The following is an 18,689-nucleotide window of genomic DNA, read 5'->3' as shown; positions in this document are numbered from 1 at the left end:
AAGTTAAACCAATTGGTCCACAGTAGCTAAGCGATCGTAAAATAAATTAACTTGACCTGGCCCGGCCATTAACCTTCTCGGCGTTTTGGCAATTCACATAAATAACAGTGTGCTGTTGCTGCGGTCTGAGAACTGAATTGGCTCGCCCGATTACGTGTAATACTTGAACTTGACCTGTCGTATGCTAAATTGGATCAGTCAAGGTTGGGAGTGCAAATTATGAACGGTGCAGTTTAAAATCATTTCTTTCTATCTATTATCAACAAAAGAAATCGGCAAAGAAGTCGTAAAAACTGCAGTAATTTATTCTAATTAATATGCTGAATTATTAGTAAACTTAGTTTTTCAAACTAACGTTACATCTCATGTTCGGCATATCGGCGTTGCCGGGTTGTATGTAAATAGAGAAAATCGGAATAGCATCCACGATGAGTACAAAGGTAGAAAGAACACTTCCTTGTCAAACGTAAGGAGGGAAAATTTGTAACGATGAATGGTCATTTTTCACATTCATTTGCACCTTATTTTAGCATTATTCTATTTTTTGATTCCGGAACAATTTTAGTTCTGTTTACACTGTGTCAGAATTTTGTTTCTCAGGGAAATATGTCGATAAATATATATAGTATTAAATGATCTCAGACACCAACAGATATAATATAGAGTGGCTATATTTGTTATTGATTTTTTTTATTGAATTTTGATTCTCGGTTTTGTTAATGATTTAATAAGCGGTTTTCATTTTGTTTGCCAATAATATGTGAGGAAAATTTGTCACAGCTATTCGATCATGAATTAACTTGTCAGCTGCCCCACTAAAACTGTAAAATATCTTTCCTAGAATAAATCGTATATATTTTCAATTGTCTTAAAAAAAATTTAAAACAGTCATACAACCTTAACTCACACTAAAAAGCTGACTATTTGCTATATGTAACTTTTACATAAAAGGTAATACGAATATATTGCAGTAAAGCGAAAAATACTCACACTGGAATTCGGATTGGTCTATTGTTCCAGCACATGCGATAATCGGAATGTTAATAATGAAAGCATCTAATTGGTTTAATACTTTTTCGAAAAAAGGCACCTAAACTCAAGTCACTCGAAAATCAGATAATATTTTATCTGTTTTTTTTTTTGGATCACTCAGCAGCTCTGTATTGTTTGGAATAATTGGAAATGTTAATTTTGGAGACTAAAAACAATTATATCAAACAATATGGAGCTATTCTGAAAAGGATGTAATGTTTTTCTTCTTCTCTGTTTTTGTTTTATATTGAAACCATGTAGCAAGACCAACTCCCTACTTTCCTACCTTTTTGAACGGTTTGCCGCCATTTCGTTCCCATTCGCGGTTAAACTCGTGCTCGAGTATCTCGGCGCCACGCTTTCGTGTCAGTCCTGTTTCCTCCAGACTTAGCTCGCACATCTGCATGTCGTCCACGCCGGCCACTAATAAAATTGGTGGTTTGTCTGCGTGTAACTCCATCTGACGTGCCACATACTGACCATCGAAGTGTGCATACCACCAACCTCTTTTATTGTTATCTTCCGGATTGATGCTGGGTCGCACGAAAGGGATACGGAAGTAGCGATGAACCGAACCGGTAGTGATTTCTTGCTTCTGGGAAAGTCGGGGCGGAGCGCGGGCGGCTGAAAAAAAAACAATAGTTTTTTTTTTTTTTTTTTTTTTTTTCAATATAAGATCGAAACCCCATCCTCATCCCGTACTAACCGGCTTCCATAACACTGCGCGGTGCCCGTTCGTTCTCGTCCATTGTCGTGCGCTTGCGATTCTTTGCTTTCCACGCATGATAAACCTTTAGGCGACGGTGGAACTCGTGACGGCAAGCTTCCAGCAGCTCAATGTCACAGCTAGTATTGATGGCGTCCCGCAGCTCCGAGTACTTCCATTTAGAGAGGTCATGCTTCTGCTTCTCGATCAGCTGCTGCTGAGCTCGGATCGCCTCAGATCTGTGAATTTTTGGTACACAAATTAGATGTAATGCCGGTTAACTGCCCATCAAATTGGACTCATAAAAGATACGGTAGGGAAACAATCTGTAAATACTGCTGCATGATTTGAAGTTTGCTTCCGTTAAGATACAGATAATGAAATGTAGCGCTACTAGGTTGGTAATAAATGTGCAGTTTTTATCAACATTTTGGTGCAAAAAAAAACATTCAAGGGAATAAGTGTATAGTGAATTGTGTACAGGAATTAGTAAATCGAGTAAGACAGTTGAAACAGTATTTTTTTAATTAAATTTCATAACACATGGTTTTATCAGATATCCTTTTTCCATCATTTTCTTTTTTACAGCCATGATCAGTTTTACTATCGAAATTGTATCGAACTTTTTCGGATCCCGAAAGGAATTCCGAAACAAAACTGTACCTTTGAGAATCTATTCTGATCGAACTAGGTTCGAATTGAATCCAAAAGCATTTATCCATGCATAATGATTTTGTTACTGTGAATTTTGCTATGCTATAAATCCGTTCAGTTGGCAAAATACAATTTTGCCGCAGGAAAAAACTTAGTTTTATGCTAAAATTAACCAAAAATTGTAAAAGTAAGCCAAAGCAGAAGCAAAATAGGATTTTTTTGACTGCGCACCGTTCAGTGCCAATAAAATTCTTCGTAAAGTTTGAAACAGCTAAATTAACCTGCCATCAATGCCTCGCAAGACTCTTACCGATTAAAAATTGATCAAAAGTGAAACTCTACGCGAGTATTATTATTGCAATCTTCTTCTTGGAGGAACAGTTATTTTCGTCTGAGCAAATTTCACTGGCATGACATCGACATGAATCTATCGATTGACTGCAGCTAATTGTTAGGTTTATTCAATTAAATTATTACTTTCCTTGCAATCTACGGAACACATGTATGAGAACACTCAAAACACTACAAACACAAATATCTACAATACAGGAAAAGTGGTTGGTTATGGTTATGATTTCAAAATGATTACATCTAGGATAAAGATAGTCAATTCTCGAAGGCTACAACGGAAAACAAATGCAGAGAAATGTGTGTATGGGGTAATTAACAAGTATGCGGTAGTTTTCTAAGTACGTTTCTAGCAAGTAAAAAGTAGTTGATTTCATAAAACAACAAATACCTGATCAATCGATTTGGATTACCCAAAGGCGTAACTTCTGGCGTACCGCTGTGGAATGATTGAATGTGAATGATTTAAAAAAAATTTAATCCGTTGTTTCGCTTTGTTGCCGGGGTCGACTTAGTTTTGAGACAAAAGATAATTAACAAGAATACAGTGGGGGAGTACAGCACAGACTGGAACACCAAAGATTTGAAACATAGATAGTAAATTTACAGGGCCGGTGTAATTTTTCTTGTTCATTGTGTAGATGCTTCAATGATGTGTCATGAAAGCAACGAAGAGATCGCGAAACCAAAAGCTTGTTACTTAAAGAATTCAGATATTTACAGCCGAAAGAGTTCAACCAAAGGGTATTAATTTTGATCTGTGAAACGAAAGCACTCGAATAATATGATCGTCGCGTATAGCTTTGCTTTGTACAAATGAAACCTTAAAATTACAACTTCTACCCTGTAGATTTGGGAAGCTGCATGAGATTCGTAAAACTATAAAACAAAATAGAGATTGCGCACAGGAATAGTGAAAAGGAATAATAAATGCATACTTTCTCAGTAACGGCGGACTGTCCTCAACCTGGCCGTTGGATTCCTGTGCCAATCGCAATGCTAACTCGTGATCACGTCTTTCCTGCTCCAATTGCTGTCGGTATTTGATATCTTCCTGGGCTTCTTTCTCTAGTTGAGCCTGAACAAACAATGGATAATATGAAAAATCAGAACTTAATCTACGTTAATGTCGATAATCTATGTTATTTACTTACTTGAAGAGCAAGCGCAGCTTTGCGATCCTCCTCTTCTTGTCTGATACGACGAGCTTCCTCTTCCTTGCGTCTAGCTTCCATTTCGGCTTTTCTGTAAATGATAACAAGTTTTAATGATAGCTGTTCACTTCATAAAGCGGGTAACGCACTTTCTTCGGTTGTCTTCTTCCTCACGTAATCGTCGTTCCTCTTCCTCTTTGGCTTTTCTTTCCGCTTCGAGGGCAGCCTGTATCTTTCGCAACCGTTCCTGTTCCTCAGCGTTGCGCTGCTCCTGAAGCTTGATGTGTATCATTTTCATTTGGGTATCGATCTTAGCCATCACGCCTGCGTATAAGTTATCAATTTCTGCCGGAGTTATTTTGGGATTCGCCTTGATTTTCCGCACAGCATCATCGATAGCTCGCGTTACATCGGCCACCTGTTTCAGCATGTTCTCCCGCTCTGTTTTCAACTGATTGGCAATGTCCTGCATCTTCCCTAGATTTGTTTTAATGGCGTTAATTTTCTGTATGCCCTTGTATCGAGGTTGGTGTTGCTTGCGAGCCAGATAACCGCGAATTGTTTTCTGTGCCATCAGAACGCACTTGTTGCGGTAGATGATGCGATTCTTTACTGTGAATTTTCAAAAGAGTTGGATATAATATGCATTGAAAAATATCACAGCAACTTACATTTTATAACACAAATTGCACAGAATACCGACTTAATCCAACGGGACCGGACCAACCACTTCTTCACGTTAGCCACAATCGCTCGCAGGTTTTCTGGGTCCGACTTCATAATTCGGTCAAACTCAACGAATTTACCCGGCCTGAAGAACACCTTCGTGATACCGAACTTGAAATCTCTGTTGTTTAGTTTAAGTGAATGCAGCATAGCTTCACAGAAGGTTCGTGGATTGAGCCGTGCTAGTTCGGGTGGCAAAAATGATTTATACATGTTGTACAACTCATTGAAGGGCACTCTCGATGGGTAGCCATACTCCATTAGTTCCAGCACCGATGTAGTACCGGAACATTTTAGCTGAGCTAAAGCCAAACCACCCTCGAACTCATGATCGGTCATGCGACTGTTGGGTTTGATACAGCGAATAAAATTTGTGCCCTGAAATATGAAATAATTTTGAAGAAATTCGTTTGATACGTTTGTATAGGAAACTCACATTCTTTTCCAACTTATCCATAAGCTCACCCAGCTGTGTTTTAAATTTGGATCCAACGGAAATGAAAGACAATTTACCCTTACTGACTGTCCCTTTACCACTAGCAAAGAGCCGTTTCAGCAGCGAGTTTTCAGACTCTTGGACCAATCCTTCCAGTGAAGCGTGGAGTGCATCATTATTTTTCTCGATGAATTGATTCTACAAATAAGCAAGTTTTTCATCTGACTGATTCATGTGTCACTTTTAATATCTGTAAATACCGTATTGTAACAAACGGCGCCTGCAAAGTGACGCACCAAGAACCCTTCGTCATCCCGTATCACACGGTGAGCCTTTAAGCGAGAAGCTCGTGGTAACGATAATCGGAAGTGACCCTGCCAAGCGCTATGTACTTCTGCAGTAAAATGGGCGTACGATGGTTTAGGAAGCTTTGATTCTTCGTCCAGCAAATTAAAAATACCACTTGATTTCGATTCAATCAGCTCTGCAAAATAGAAAACAATGTTATGCTCGTTCAATGCATTCAAGGAAGTAACCGAGTTGGTATACCGATGATATCTTGATTGTCGGTGAATTTAATTTCTGGAACGTTAAGGCCCTCTCGTTTATAGAGATCTTGCTCAGCGGCTAGAATATTGTCGTTGAAAAATTTTTGCAGCTTTTCGTTACAATAATTAATGCAAAACTGCTCGAAGGAATTCACGGTGAAATATTCTACAATTACAAGAGGATAATATATATAAGTAAACATTTTTGCCTATTCACAAAAAGCAACCCACCAAATCCTGCTATATCCAGCACCCCGATGTAGTAACTCGACACTTGGAAGGGTATGTTCTGATTGATGAGCGACACAATATGATCAAACAGTCTCGAGTACAAAGCCTTGGCTAATGCGTCGCGTGCGTTGTTTGCCTCATAGACCTTCAATGGGACCATAATAACTGTCCCCTTAACACCTCCGCCCTTGCTTTGCATCACCCTAGAAACTAGCGCTTGTCTTAGCTCCGAAGGATCCAAACCGATCAAATTTCCCGTTATTGCTAGTGCTTTCTCTGAGCCATGTGTAACGCGACAACCTCCTTTGGCATCTTCCGGATTTTCTTCGAAGCAGATGTTTCCCAGGTGCAGAACTGCTGCCACTAAACCATAAATCTGGTATTTCTGCACATCGGATAGTCCTAATCGACTCAGTGCTTGATCTAGCTCTTGAAAATCGTTGTAATCATCCAGTATCGGATCTTTTAGTGACCCTCTACTTAAATGATCCTTCGATTTCTGGGAATTGGGTATCTTTCGGTCTGTTTGTGATGTGGAAAAATACTGCGTACATCCCGTTAGATATCGATAATCATCAGGTTTTCCGATCAGCAATTTATCCCGTAACTGCTGCGGAGCACCCGCGCACAGCAGGTAAAAAACGTGATAATTTCGCTCCTCCGCACTTTGTGTACATATCCTACTCTTCTCCAAAAGGTAATGTGAGATGTGTCCACCTACCACTTGGCACCGACTATCGTAGTGCACCTCAATGAACTTACCGAACCGGGAACTGTTGTTGTTACGAGTGGTTTTAGCATTCCCGAACGCTTCGAGGATCGGATTAGCATCTAGAATTTTCTGCTCGATAGGACCAGCGGTCGCAGCCGCATCACACAGATACCTCAGTAAGTACTTGGTACTTTCGGTTTTGCCGGCACCAGATTCACCGGACACGATAATCGACTGGGACATTTTAAGCACTCGCATATCTCGGATCGCCTTATCCGCGATTGCGTACACGTGCGGGGGAAGCTCGCCGAGAGATTTACCATTGTATCGTTTAATGGTCGCCTTCGAGTACAGGTCCCGAATCTCTTTGTACGGATTGACCGCAATTAGGATATTTGCTACGTATGTCTGTAGATGGGAAATGTAATAAAATTACAATTTCGATTTTGATTGGAAAGAAAATTGAGCACTTACGTAAATTTTGTCTTTATAATATCGGTTCTTGATATTGTCTAGTAGAGTAGCCTCGTTTAGGAACATTAATTCACCTGTGAAAAAAGAGGTTTGGATAAAATATTTAGTGACAACAAACTGAAACAAGAATAAGGTGTGCCTTTTCCCAATGATTCGTACTAGACTTTATTTGTTAACGTAAAAATTTGATCTGATGCTGGAAAAGGCCAAGAAAGGCTTTCTTTATGATTTTATGTTTTACCTTAATGTTTAAACAACAAAGTGAAAGAGTTTCAATTAAATATTATACTCGGTTTTTTAACTATCGAGTCCCAAAAAATAGATCGAAAACGACTACAACGTAGGTCTACGGTTAAAAATTTATGTTAGTTTAATGCTCAACGCGATCTGTATATGTGAGTGATCTCCAAAGGTTCCAAATAATGTATATAATATATTCATGCTGTTTTGGATGCGTTTTTTGCACCAACGGTGAGCGTCTTACCAGTTTCGTAGAGTGCAGACTATCTATCTTTGACATCTCGCTGCACCATTCTCTGCCCTCCACATTCATTTGCCCACTGCGCTTCAGTAATCCATATAATGAAAAACTGAACTACAACTTGGTGTTCAAGTATCTGAACGACTCGAACAGCACAATGCACATACTGACTGTCATGCAATGGCTAGAACAATGCATTATAGGTTACTGTGTACATTAGATTTAGATGTTACTTCACACATTAATTAGTTGTACAAACAACCATTAAATTGCCTCACCTCGACTGAAGAGGTTTACAGCATAAACGATTGTCTTTTAAACAGCACATTACTTAGATCTACTGGTGCTAAGCACTGACTTATGCTTGTGTCAGTAGTTCATAGTATTGTTCATGAACTGCATATATTTCATTGGCAAATAGTTAAAATTTCGATTGCAACTTACAGTTATCATCATGATCGGATACAGCTTCACAGGAGGCGAAGATATCTTCCAGGATGCAGTTTTTTCGGGGTTGCTTGCTGTCCAGCGGCTGAACTTCGTACTCGTGCGCACCGATTTCAGTAATCCGGCCCTGGATGTAGCCCTGCTGGGAATCCCGAGCCCACACCAGTTGGGAGTCCCACATGGTGTTACCGGTGGCACCGTTTGGCCCTTGGCTATATGATGACACGGCGGTCTGGGTCGGGCCCACGTAAAAGCCACAATCCGGCCGTTTCGGTACTGCCCTACGCGACAATGTGTGCTGCAAACTGGAAAGAAAGAAGTGAGAATACGGTGAAATAACTTCGAGATAAGATTATTACTATCAGTGGCGAGTTTGCTGTTAGACTAGACAAACACTTGAGCTGTACTGCAAATGAACGATTTTTCGTTTTACAGTGAACTTGCGAACCACCCTAGAATGGTTTAGTCATCCATTTAGTCACACATAGGTACCAACTGATTAGACAATATACCTATATCAACGGATATAACAGTCCAGAAGTGCAAGCTAATAGTAGGCGATGGAGTGCGCAATAATGTGATGGAATTCAATGGATTTGACCTTGTATGTGTGTGACGCTGATTTTTGTACACATACGTGGAAAGTGCTCCGGTGCTGGTTGTGCAAACTCCACGCGCCATAAACTTGCACCACATATGAGGACCACGATAAGTAAATTGCCGTATGTGTGTTGGTTGATAAACGATTTATCGTGTAGCCGGTCAAATCAGCTGATGCATTGTGGAACATTTTGTTTTACTAAAATACTTGACAATTTCACATTGGATACGTACTGGTTGGTTCGCAGTAGTAAATGGCCATCATTATTTAGTTATTTTATTGGTTTTCAAAATTAACGAATGACGACATCAGTACTGAGCCATGTCGTGATTTAGTTTATATCTTAATGTCAGGTGTAAATAAGAAATGTAATTCAGTGTTGCAATAAGGATTTTTGAAGAATGAAAACTTTGTTAACTTGTATTGAGCCTTGTGCCAGTAACATCTGTACACTGTTAGATTGTACACATGTTAGATATTTTTCTGAATAAAAAAAACATTAAATTATTATGATGCATCACGGCATTATAAGGTTTTTTTGCAGGTATGACGTTTATGTCGCAAGAGTTAAATCTTATATGCGCCATCTGCTCATTATAAGGTTGACTTTGCCAAACTAACGAAGTTTTACTGAAATGAAGAATGCCAAGTTAGTTTAAACTATTAAAATGCCTACAGGACTCGTACTATGCTTGCAGAAGACCGCATCAACAGTTGCGGTTTCCAAGGAGTGTCTACAGAAGCATCTGCTTCCTCTATTGAAGCAACATGAGGGACCTACGATCTTCTGGGCAGGACTAGCTTCGTGCCACTGTTGAAATTATGTCCTGAAGTGGTACGAAGCCGTTCCCAAGGACATGAATCCCCCCAACGCACCGGAACTTTGGCCTATCGGTAAAAAAAACTGGGCTAGGCACTACGAAAGCATCCCAAGCAGGGCAAATTTAAAGAGAACATGATGAAAAAGTGGGTTTCCGTACAGAAAAAGCTGCAGCCAGATGTTGCACAAATCCTAATGAGTGGAGTTAAGCGCAAAGTACGAGCGTACGGTTATGGCATTGAAAAGTTGAATGAAATGAATATGTCTAAAGCTTACTAATGACTTATATTTTATTGTCTGAACGGCTGAAAAGGATCGGTCAACTAGGTAATTTTCTACAGCGATTTTTCCGTGATGTAATTTGATGTGGAACCCCTTTTATCATGCGCGTCATCCTTGGAAGGTGACACCCACGTAAATCCGCCAAATTTCTTGGCCCGGATATTACGAAGTCGCTTTGCGTCACTGGATGCGACTACAAGAAAAAGTGAGGTTTTGCCTCCAAGTGCTGCAGAAATTCGCAGTACAGGACCGGAATTTTATTTTTTTGATGTTTGTTTTTAATTTTTGCGCGTCTGGTTCAAATCGTTAAAAATCTGTTCACGTGGTATGTGGATGGTCCCTAAGCTGCAAAACTAAGGAGATACTAAACGTAAGTTGCTTACATTCTAAACTGCGCATTATCAATTTAATAATTAATGTCCTATATAAACCTTTGCTAACCTAAAATATGTTTCTATGACAGGAAAATTATATTCTCGCTATTTTCAACAAAAGTGCGTTTCATTTCCGTGTTGCGGGGAATTATAATTTTGGAAAAACTCTCGTTGAATTAATTTCATGATCATCATGAATTCGAAGCTTCTTATTCTGAATTATTGTCGTTATGAATGTGCCGTTAATGTGCCACCTATTGTGGTAATAGTTGCAAATTTTGAAGCTTTTTAACAGAACCTCCATCATTTCTGTAAAATTCGTATTTTAGCCGAGGCTTTTGATGATCATGAACATTTATTACAGTATTTGACTGAAAAGATGTATAAAATTAATCTTTATGATGCCAAAAACTAAAGACAGTTTAAGATATAAACACTATACACCCTGTTCAATAAGTTCGAATACAATATTTCATTGTTGTGCTGGTGTGCATTCTTGAGCAAAGCGCTCCTCTCAGTGCACAGTGGTCTAAACTCGAAAAATCGTAGATTTGACTGTGAAATATTGATTTTATGTACCCAGTGCCTTCAGCAAGTTTATTGCATATAACAAGGCCTTTCTTTTGGCGTTTTCGTTTTTTTCATCAATCCCCCTAGTAGTTAGATATAAAAACTATTTTTTCTAATTTTTAAAATACCAGATTGCTTTCATCAGCAAAGTTGTAGGAAAATCTATAAGAAAAAGAATTGCTGAACACTGTAATCTTTTATCTGTACGTCTGATATGACGAAATAGAGATTTACGAGGAACACTGCTCAAAATTCGTTTTTCGCCCATAACTTTTCCTGTAATTCTCAAAACAATTCAAGATGTTCTAAGATTTTGTTTATTCTGCCAAACCTCGAATTTTTGTAGAATATATTGGTTTGATATTTTTATTTGTTGTTAAGATATTTCTAGTTTTTTGCTGAAAATAACCATATTTTGAGTCCATATTTCTCCGAAGGTTGCAGATATAGACCGTTCCGATAATTATAAATACACTTACGATCAACCGTCATTTCAAATAACGTGCAGTATTCAACCAAACGTTGGCTGCGTTCTGTTGTTTACGACCAAAAGAAACAGATGCTGTCATTTTTTCTAGCATTTAGTGCGAAATTTTGAAAATGCGTGGCCTTTCTCCCGAGCAAAGAAAGCGAATTGTGCACAAATGGGGCACCGTGAGTGGTCTTTCTATAAGAAAATTAGCCAGAGAAGAAGGTATAAGTGTCGGAGCAGTTCAAACCCCATTGCGGAAGTATTGTGAAGAGTGCACATTTACTGATGCCCCAAGACGTGGTAGAAAACCCGGACCTGTTGATCCCACAATGGACAAAAAGGTTAGGGAATACTACAAGCGGCATCTTTCAGTTTCAGTACGACATGTGGCGAAAAAGCTTGTAACCTCGGCGAGTAACGTTATGCGTGCCAAGGGAAGAATGGGTCTGCAGACCCGTCGGAAGCAGAAACAGCCAAAACGAAATCCAAAACAAGCTGAATCTGTGAAACCGAGAGCTCGGAAGCTTTATGACAAACTTCTGACCAAAAAAATGGGGTGTGTTATCATGGAACGAAACCTACATAAAACTGGACTATAAGACTCTACCAGGACCGCAATTTTATACATCACCGAAGGGAAAGGATGTCTCTGGACCAGTGAAAGCCATTTACACCGAAAAATTTGGCAAGAAGGTAATGGTTTGGCAGGCCATTTGTGAATGTGGGAAAATATCTCGTCCATTCATTACGAATGACACAATGAATGGTAAAATTTACGTGAAAGAGTGTTTGCAGAAAAGGTTGTTACCCATGGTTAAGCAGCATAACAATCCTCCAATCTTTTGGCCCGATCTTGCTTCCTGCCATTACTCTAAGGATGCACTAGGGTGGTATAAAACAAATAATGTCACATGTGTCCCAAAGGTGATGAATCCTCCGAACTGCCCTGAAATTCGTCCTATTGAAACTTTTTGGGCTTTGACCAAGGCAAAGCTGAGGAAATATGTCAAACCAGCGGACAACGTTGAAAAATTTAAAAAAGATTGGCTTAAAGTGGTAAAAATGGTCGGAGAACACACTGTGCAAAAGCTTATGAGTAGTGTTAAGAGCAAAGTTAGAGAACTCACGTATCCTACGAAAAATAATCCCAACTTGAATTGAAACTGGAAAGAAAACACTTATTATCTATATTTCAGAATAAAATGACCCGAAAAATCCTGTATTTTTTGTTTTATTCAAGAAAAAAGATGTATTTATAATTTTCGGAACAGTCTATAGTAGCAAACCAGACTGTATGCATTTGAAAGTTTGTCAAAAAATTGCATTACTCATAAGAGTTCAACTGTTTCCAGCTGTATCCAACCGAGTACTGAATGAAAGGAAAACACCCCTCAAAATAAGTTTTTGTCCATAACTTTTCCTGTAATCGTCGAAACTATTCAAGATGTTCTAAGATTTTGTTCCTTCTGCTAAACCTCGTATTTTTGTAGAATATATTGGTTTGATGTTTTCATTTGTTGTAAAGATATTCCTAGTTTTTTGCTAAAAATAGTTGCAAAGACTTGCCACAATTTTCATCACGGGAGCAATTCGAAGTACATTTATTGAGTTGCATTTATTTGTGCAATTAGAAGCGGAAAAAGCACTAAGGCTACAAAGAACAAAAAAAAATCTTGAAGGAGACCTTAGAGGACACCCCAGTATACTTAAAAAACTTCAAAATCAATGCACTGTTGACTCAGGAAGACTGGATGGATAGGCAGTACGACTTTGGACGACTATTCTGACGGAGCCAAGTCGCACTTAATAGGAATCAGAACCGCCAAGCTCAATAGTGTTCTACAGGGATGGCTCCAGGTCAAACAACAGGGTTGGGGCTGGGGTGACAGGCCCTGGAGTCAACCTATTTCAAGCAGAAATACACTGCCGTTCTACGCATTATTGGCATATTTGTCCCATGTTCCAATTCATGCAAACGAGAAAAACGATGTTAAAGTTTTACAACACTTTTACGCATTGCGTCAATGTGACAAATGCAATTATGGGCTTCTAACCAGTTTTACCTTGCAATAGACTGTTTTCAATAAATTTAGTTGAAGGTTTTTCGATTTAACACTCTTTTCCATAAAAATACCCGCTGGGACAATAATGCCGAGAAATTTGCCTTCCAATATGTAATTTCTACGCATATCAGTCCCACCACGTGCATTCGATGTTTCCCAAAACAAAGTTCGTTCTGGGGATACATGCTGTTTATTCTTCAAGAAAATGATCACGCTAATCTTGTTGTCTTAAGACGCAAGTGATGATAGTCGAGATGAATGTTTAGTTGATTGAATAAGTATCAGATGACTTACCATTACAAAGGGGAATTGTATTTGAGATTGCCCATTCCTATCATATTTGAACGTTGTTGGGCGTTCACCATTTTGGCTACACACAAAAGACAGTTCTTACAACCTCCAATTAGTATGAATCTCATGCGTTTATCTTTATCCCGAACAAAGATATGAACGTACCGCATTTAAATAATCAAACAGAGTGATTTTCGGTACCGAATTTCTGAAACCAGTAATATATCAAACGTTGTTAGAAGAAGTCTTTAGTGCTCTGTAGCACTTCCCAAGTTATAAATGCGGGAATTAGTGGTTAGTGGGATGAATTAGAATAGAAAAAATCTAGTGGGACAAATATGTGTAGAAAATCATCGATGGGACAAACAGACTTGGTATTATTTTTCAAGATTTTCGGAACAAACAATGTTATTCTTAAAACTTTTTCAAAAATATACGTGCAAATAGACTCATTGGTGATAAAAAACGAAAAACGACCAAAAGTAACATGGGACAGCTATGCGTAGAACGGCAGTACTGGCAATAATTAAATGCGCTACAATTTGTTTTCGACGCAACTATAGACATGCAAATATATGCTTTTTTTCGGTTAGTCAAGCTACACTAAAAGCACTGAAATCCGTTTTCTGTTCTCCAAAATTGGTTTGGTATTGCATTCAATTGCTACAGCAGATGGCTAGAAATAGTGAGATTAACTAATTCTGGTACCTGGGCATTGAAGCGGTATTGAAGGAAATGAAAAAGCTGATCTTTCCAATCAATGCAGTTATTCATAGGGCCAGAGCCGTTTTGTGGAATCTCAGAATTTACCCGCAAAATGGAACTTAAGAAGTGGAAAAACTCAATGACAGAAAACACTTGGAAAAACAACAAATCAGCTCGACAATCGAAAATATTTATGGCACCCAAAAAAAACAGTAACCCAGCGATTGCTCAGTATCTCAAAAAAAAAAACTTATGTACCATCAAAGGCCTTTTAACGGGCCACTGCCTAAGTAAACATTACTTTAAACAGATAGGTAAATTACAAGATGATGCCTGTCGCTTTTGTAATCTAGATAGAGAAACTTCGGAACATTTACTATGGGACTGTGAAGCGCTCTTTCAAAAGGGTAAGCAATTGCTTGATATATACTTTTTTTTTGTTAGGGAATTAGCATTACGTTGTCCATTGATGTGAATTTGTAATATATCTCAGTCAATGGCTATACGTGTCCTAAGGATGGGGGATACTAGCATCGATACTAGGGGTCGCGGTATCGAGTATTTTGGCATCGATACTCATCGCGAGAGATGAGTACCGGTATCGATACTTTCTGAACGATGCTTTTTGAAAAAAACTGTAGGTCTGATACCGATGCTATCGAAGCATCGAACATCGATACTCCTTCAACCGATACTCCGATACCCGGTATCGAAAATCATTAAAGTATCGCGATACCAAAGTATCGATACTTTTGTCAGTATCCCTTTGTGTCCCTTTGCAAAATACAATAACCACTATCACACAACAGATCAGGTACCTGCACCGAAACGCCGAAAATATATTGGTTTGATATTTTTATTTGTTGTTAAGATATTTCTAGTTTTTTGCTGAAAATAACCATATTTTGAGTCCATATTTCTCCGAAGGTTGCAGATATAGACCGTTCCGATAATTATAAATACACTTACGATCAACCGTCATTTCAAATAACGTGCAGTATTCAACCAAACGTTGGCTGCGTTCTGTTGTTTACGACCAAAAGAAACAGATGCTGTCATTTTTTCTAGCATTTAGTGCGAAATTTTGAAAATGCGTGGCCTTTCTCCCGAGCAAAGAAAGCGAATTGTGCACAAATGGGGCACCGTGAGTGGTCTTTCTATAAGAAAATTAGCCAGAGAAGAAGGTATAAGTGTCGGAGCAGTTCAAACCCCATTGCGGAAGTATTGTGAAGAGTGCACATTTACTGATGCCCCAAGACGTGGTAGAAAACCCGGACCTGTTGATCCCACAATGGACAAAAAGGTTAGGGAATACTACAAGCGGCATCTTTCAGTTTCAGTACGACATGTGGCGAAAAAGCTTGTAACCTCGGCGAGTAACGTTATGCGTGCCAAGGGAAGAATGGGTCTGCAGACCCGTCGGAAGCAGAAACAGCCAAAACGAAATCCAAAACAAGCTGAATCTGTGAAACCGAGAGCTCGGAAGCTTTATGACAAACTTCTGACCAAAAAAATGGGGTGTGTTATCATGGAACGAAACCTACATAAAACTGGACTATAAGACTCTACCAGGACCGCAATTTTATACATCACCGAAGGGAAAGGATGTCTCTGGACCAGTGAAAGCCATTTACACCGAAAAATTTGGCAAGAAGGTAATGGTTTGGCAGGCCATTTGTGAATGTGGGAAAATATCTCGTCCATTCATTACGAATGACACAATGAATGGTAAAATTTACGTGAAAGAGTGTTTGCAGAAAAGGTTGTTACCCATGGTTAAGCAGCATAACAATCCTCCAATCTTTTGGCCCGATCTTGCTTCCTGCCATTACTCTAAGGATGCACTAGGGTGGTATAAAACAAATAATGTCACATGTGTCCCAAAGGTGATGAATCCTCCGAACTGCCCTGAAATTCGTCCTATTGAAACTTTTTGGGCTTTGACCAAGGCAAAGCTGAGGAAATATGTCAAACCAGCGGACAACGTTGAAAAATTTAAAAAAGATTGGCTTAAAGTGGTAAAAATGGTCGGAGAACACACTGTGCAAAAGCTTATGAGTAGTGTTAAGAGCAAAGTTAGAGAACTCACGTATCCTACGAAAAATAATCCCAACTTGAATTGAAACTGGAAAGAAAACACTTATTATCTATATTTCAGAATAAAATGACCCGAAAAATCCTGTATTTTTTGTTTTATTCAAGAAAAAAGATGTATTTATAATTTTCGGAACAGTCTATAGTAGCAAACCAGACTGTATGCATTTGAAAGTTTGTCAAAAAATTGCATTACTCATAAGAGTTCAACTGTTTCCAGCTGTATCCAACCGAGTACTGAATGAAAGGAAAACACCCCTCAAAATAAGTTTTTGTCCATAACTTTTCCTGTAATCGTCGAAACTATTCAAGATGTTCTAAGATTTTGTTCCTTCTGCTAAACCTCGTATTTTTGTAGAATATATTGGTTTGATGTTTTCATTTGTTGTAAAGATATTCCTAGTTTTTTGCTAAAAATAGTTGCAAAGACTTGCCACAATTTTCATCACGGGAGCAATTCGAAGTACATTTATTGAGTTGCATTTATTTGTGCAATTAGAAGCGGAAAAAGCACTAAGGCTACAAAGAACAAAAAAAAATCTTGAAGGAGACCTTAGAGGACACCCCAGTATACTTAAAAAACTTCAAAATCAATGCACTGTTGACTCAGGAAGACTGGATGGATAGGCAGTACGACTTTGGACGACTATTCTGACGGAGCCAAGTCGCACTTAATAGGAATCAGAACCGCCAAGCTCAATAGTGTTCTACAGGGATGGCTCCAGGTCAAACAACAGGGTTGGGGCTGGGGTGACAGGCCCTGGAGTCAACCTATTTCAAGCAGAAATACACTGCCGTTCTACGCATTATTGGCATATTTGTCCCATGTTCCAATTCATGCAAACGAGAAAAACGATGTTAAAGTTTTACAACACTTTTACGCATTGCGTCAATGTGACAAATGCAATTATGGGCTTCTAACCAGTTTTACCTTGCAATAGACTGTTTTCAATAAATTTAGTTGAAGGTTTTTCGATTTAACACTCTTTTCCATAAAAATACCCGCTGGGACAATAATGCCGAGAAATTTGCCTTCCAATATGTAATTTCTACGCATATCAGTCCCACCACGTGCATTCGATGTTTCCCAAAACAAAGTTCGTTCTGGGGATACATGCTGTTTATTCTTCAAGAAAATGATCACGCTAATCTTGTTGTCTTAAGACGCAAGTGATGATAGTCGAGATGAATGTTTAGTTGATTGAATAAGTATCAGATGACTTACCATTACAAAGGGGAATTGTATTTGAGATTGCCCATTCCTATCATATTTGAACGTTGTTGGGCGTTCACCATTTTGGCTACACACAAAAGACAGTTCTTACAACCTCCAATTAGTATGAATCTCATGCGTTTATCTTTATCCCGAACAAAGATATGAACGTACCGCATTTAAATAATCAAACAGAGTGATTTTCGGTACCGAATTTCTGAAACCAGTAATATATCAAACGTTGTTAGAAGAAGTCTTTAGTGCTCTGTAGCACTTCCCAAGTTATAAATGCGGGAATTAGTGGTTAGTGGGATGAATTAGAATAGAAAAAATCTAGTGGGACAAATATGTGTAGAAAATCATCGATGGGACAAACAGACTTGGTATTATTTTTCAAGATTTTCGGAACAAACAATGTTATTCTTAAAACTTTTTCAAAAATATACGTGCAAATAGACTCATTGGTGATAAAAAACGAAAAACGACCAAAAGTAACATGGGACAGCTATGCGTAGAACGGCAGTACTGGCAATAATTAAATGCGCTACAATTTGTTTTCGACGCAACTATAGACATGCAAATATATGCTTTTTTTCGGTTAGTCAAGCTACACTAAAAGCACTGAAATCCGTTTTCTGTTCTCCAAAATTGGTTTGGTATTGCATTCAATTGCTACAGCAGATGGCTAGAAATAGTGAGATTAACTAATTCTGGTACCTGGGCATTGAAGCGGTATTGAAGGAAATGAAAAAGCTGATCTTTCCAATCAATGCAGTTATTCATAGGGCCAGAGCCGTTTTGTGGAATCTCAGAATTTACCCGCAAAATGGAACTTAAGAAGTGGAAAAACTCAATGACAGAAAACACTTGGAAAAACAACAAATCAGCTCGACAATCGAAAATATTTATGGCACCCAAAAAAAACAGTAACCCAGCGATTGCTCAGTATCTCAAAAAAAAAAACTTATGTACCATCAAAGGCCTTTTAACGGGCCACTGCCTAAGTAAACATTACTTTAAACAGATAGGTAAATTACAAGATGATGCCTGTCGCTTTTGTAATCTAGATAGAGAAACTTCGGAACATTTACTATGGGACTGTGAAGCGCTCTTTCAAAAGGGTAAGCAATTGCTTGATATATACTTTTTTTTTGTTAGGGAATTAGCATTACGTTGTCCATTGATGTGAATTTGTAATATATCTCAGTCAATGGCTATACGTGTCCTAAGGATGGGGGATACTAGCATCGATACT

At 38.6% G+C, this 18,689-nt stretch overlaps 1 protein-coding gene across 5 annotated transcripts in view; it reads right to left on the bottom strand.

Annotated features, from left to right (window-relative positions):
- Nucleotides 1–284: 284 nt before the first annotated feature.
- The window catches only part of LOC129724002 (myosin heavy chain 95F), an 84,826-nt gene continuing 66,421 nt past the window's right edge, over nt 285–18,689 (bottom strand). For 2 of the 5 annotated variants that reach the window (XM_055678613.1, XM_055678776.1), the window contains exons 2-14: nt 7,947–8,254; nt 7,022–7,095; nt 5,836–6,955; nt 5,606–5,770; nt 5,317–5,540; nt 5,057–5,254; nt 4,566–4,998; nt 4,044–4,506; nt 3,895–3,985; nt 3,679–3,818; nt 3,132–3,179; nt 1,739–1,977; nt 285–1,656 (exon numbers count right to left, since the gene is read on the bottom strand). In XM_055678613.1, the coding sequence (XP_055534588.1) occupies nt 1,307–1,656; nt 1,739–1,977; nt 3,132–3,179; nt 3,679–3,818; nt 3,895–3,985; nt 4,044–4,506; nt 4,566–4,998; nt 5,057–5,254; nt 5,317–5,540; nt 5,606–5,770; nt 5,836–6,955; nt 7,022–7,095; nt 7,947–8,130 (3,729 nt within the window). In that variant the 5' untranslated portion in view covers nt 8,131–8,254 and the 3' untranslated portion in view covers nt 285–1,306. Of the gene's footprint in view, nt 1,657–1,738; nt 1,978–3,131; nt 3,180–3,678; nt 3,819–3,894; nt 3,986–4,043; nt 4,507–4,565; nt 4,999–5,056; nt 5,255–5,316; nt 5,541–5,605; nt 5,771–5,835; nt 6,956–7,021; nt 7,096–7,946; nt 8,258–8,308; nt 8,373–18,689 lie in introns of those variants that run through there. The other 3 variants (XM_055678852.1, XM_055678694.1, XM_055678935.1) reach the window with 3 other exon arrangements.

The sequence above is a fragment of the Wyeomyia smithii genome, chromosome 1, assembly GCF_029784165.1.
Source record: "Wyeomyia smithii strain HCP4-BCI-WySm-NY-G18 chromosome 1, ASM2978416v1, whole genome shotgun sequence".
NCBI classification, from domain to species: domain Eukaryota; kingdom Metazoa; phylum Arthropoda; class Insecta; order Diptera; family Culicidae; genus Wyeomyia; species Wyeomyia smithii.
Note: the sequence above shows the minus strand (reverse complement) of the source record. Positions and strands in the feature narration are given on the sequence as shown.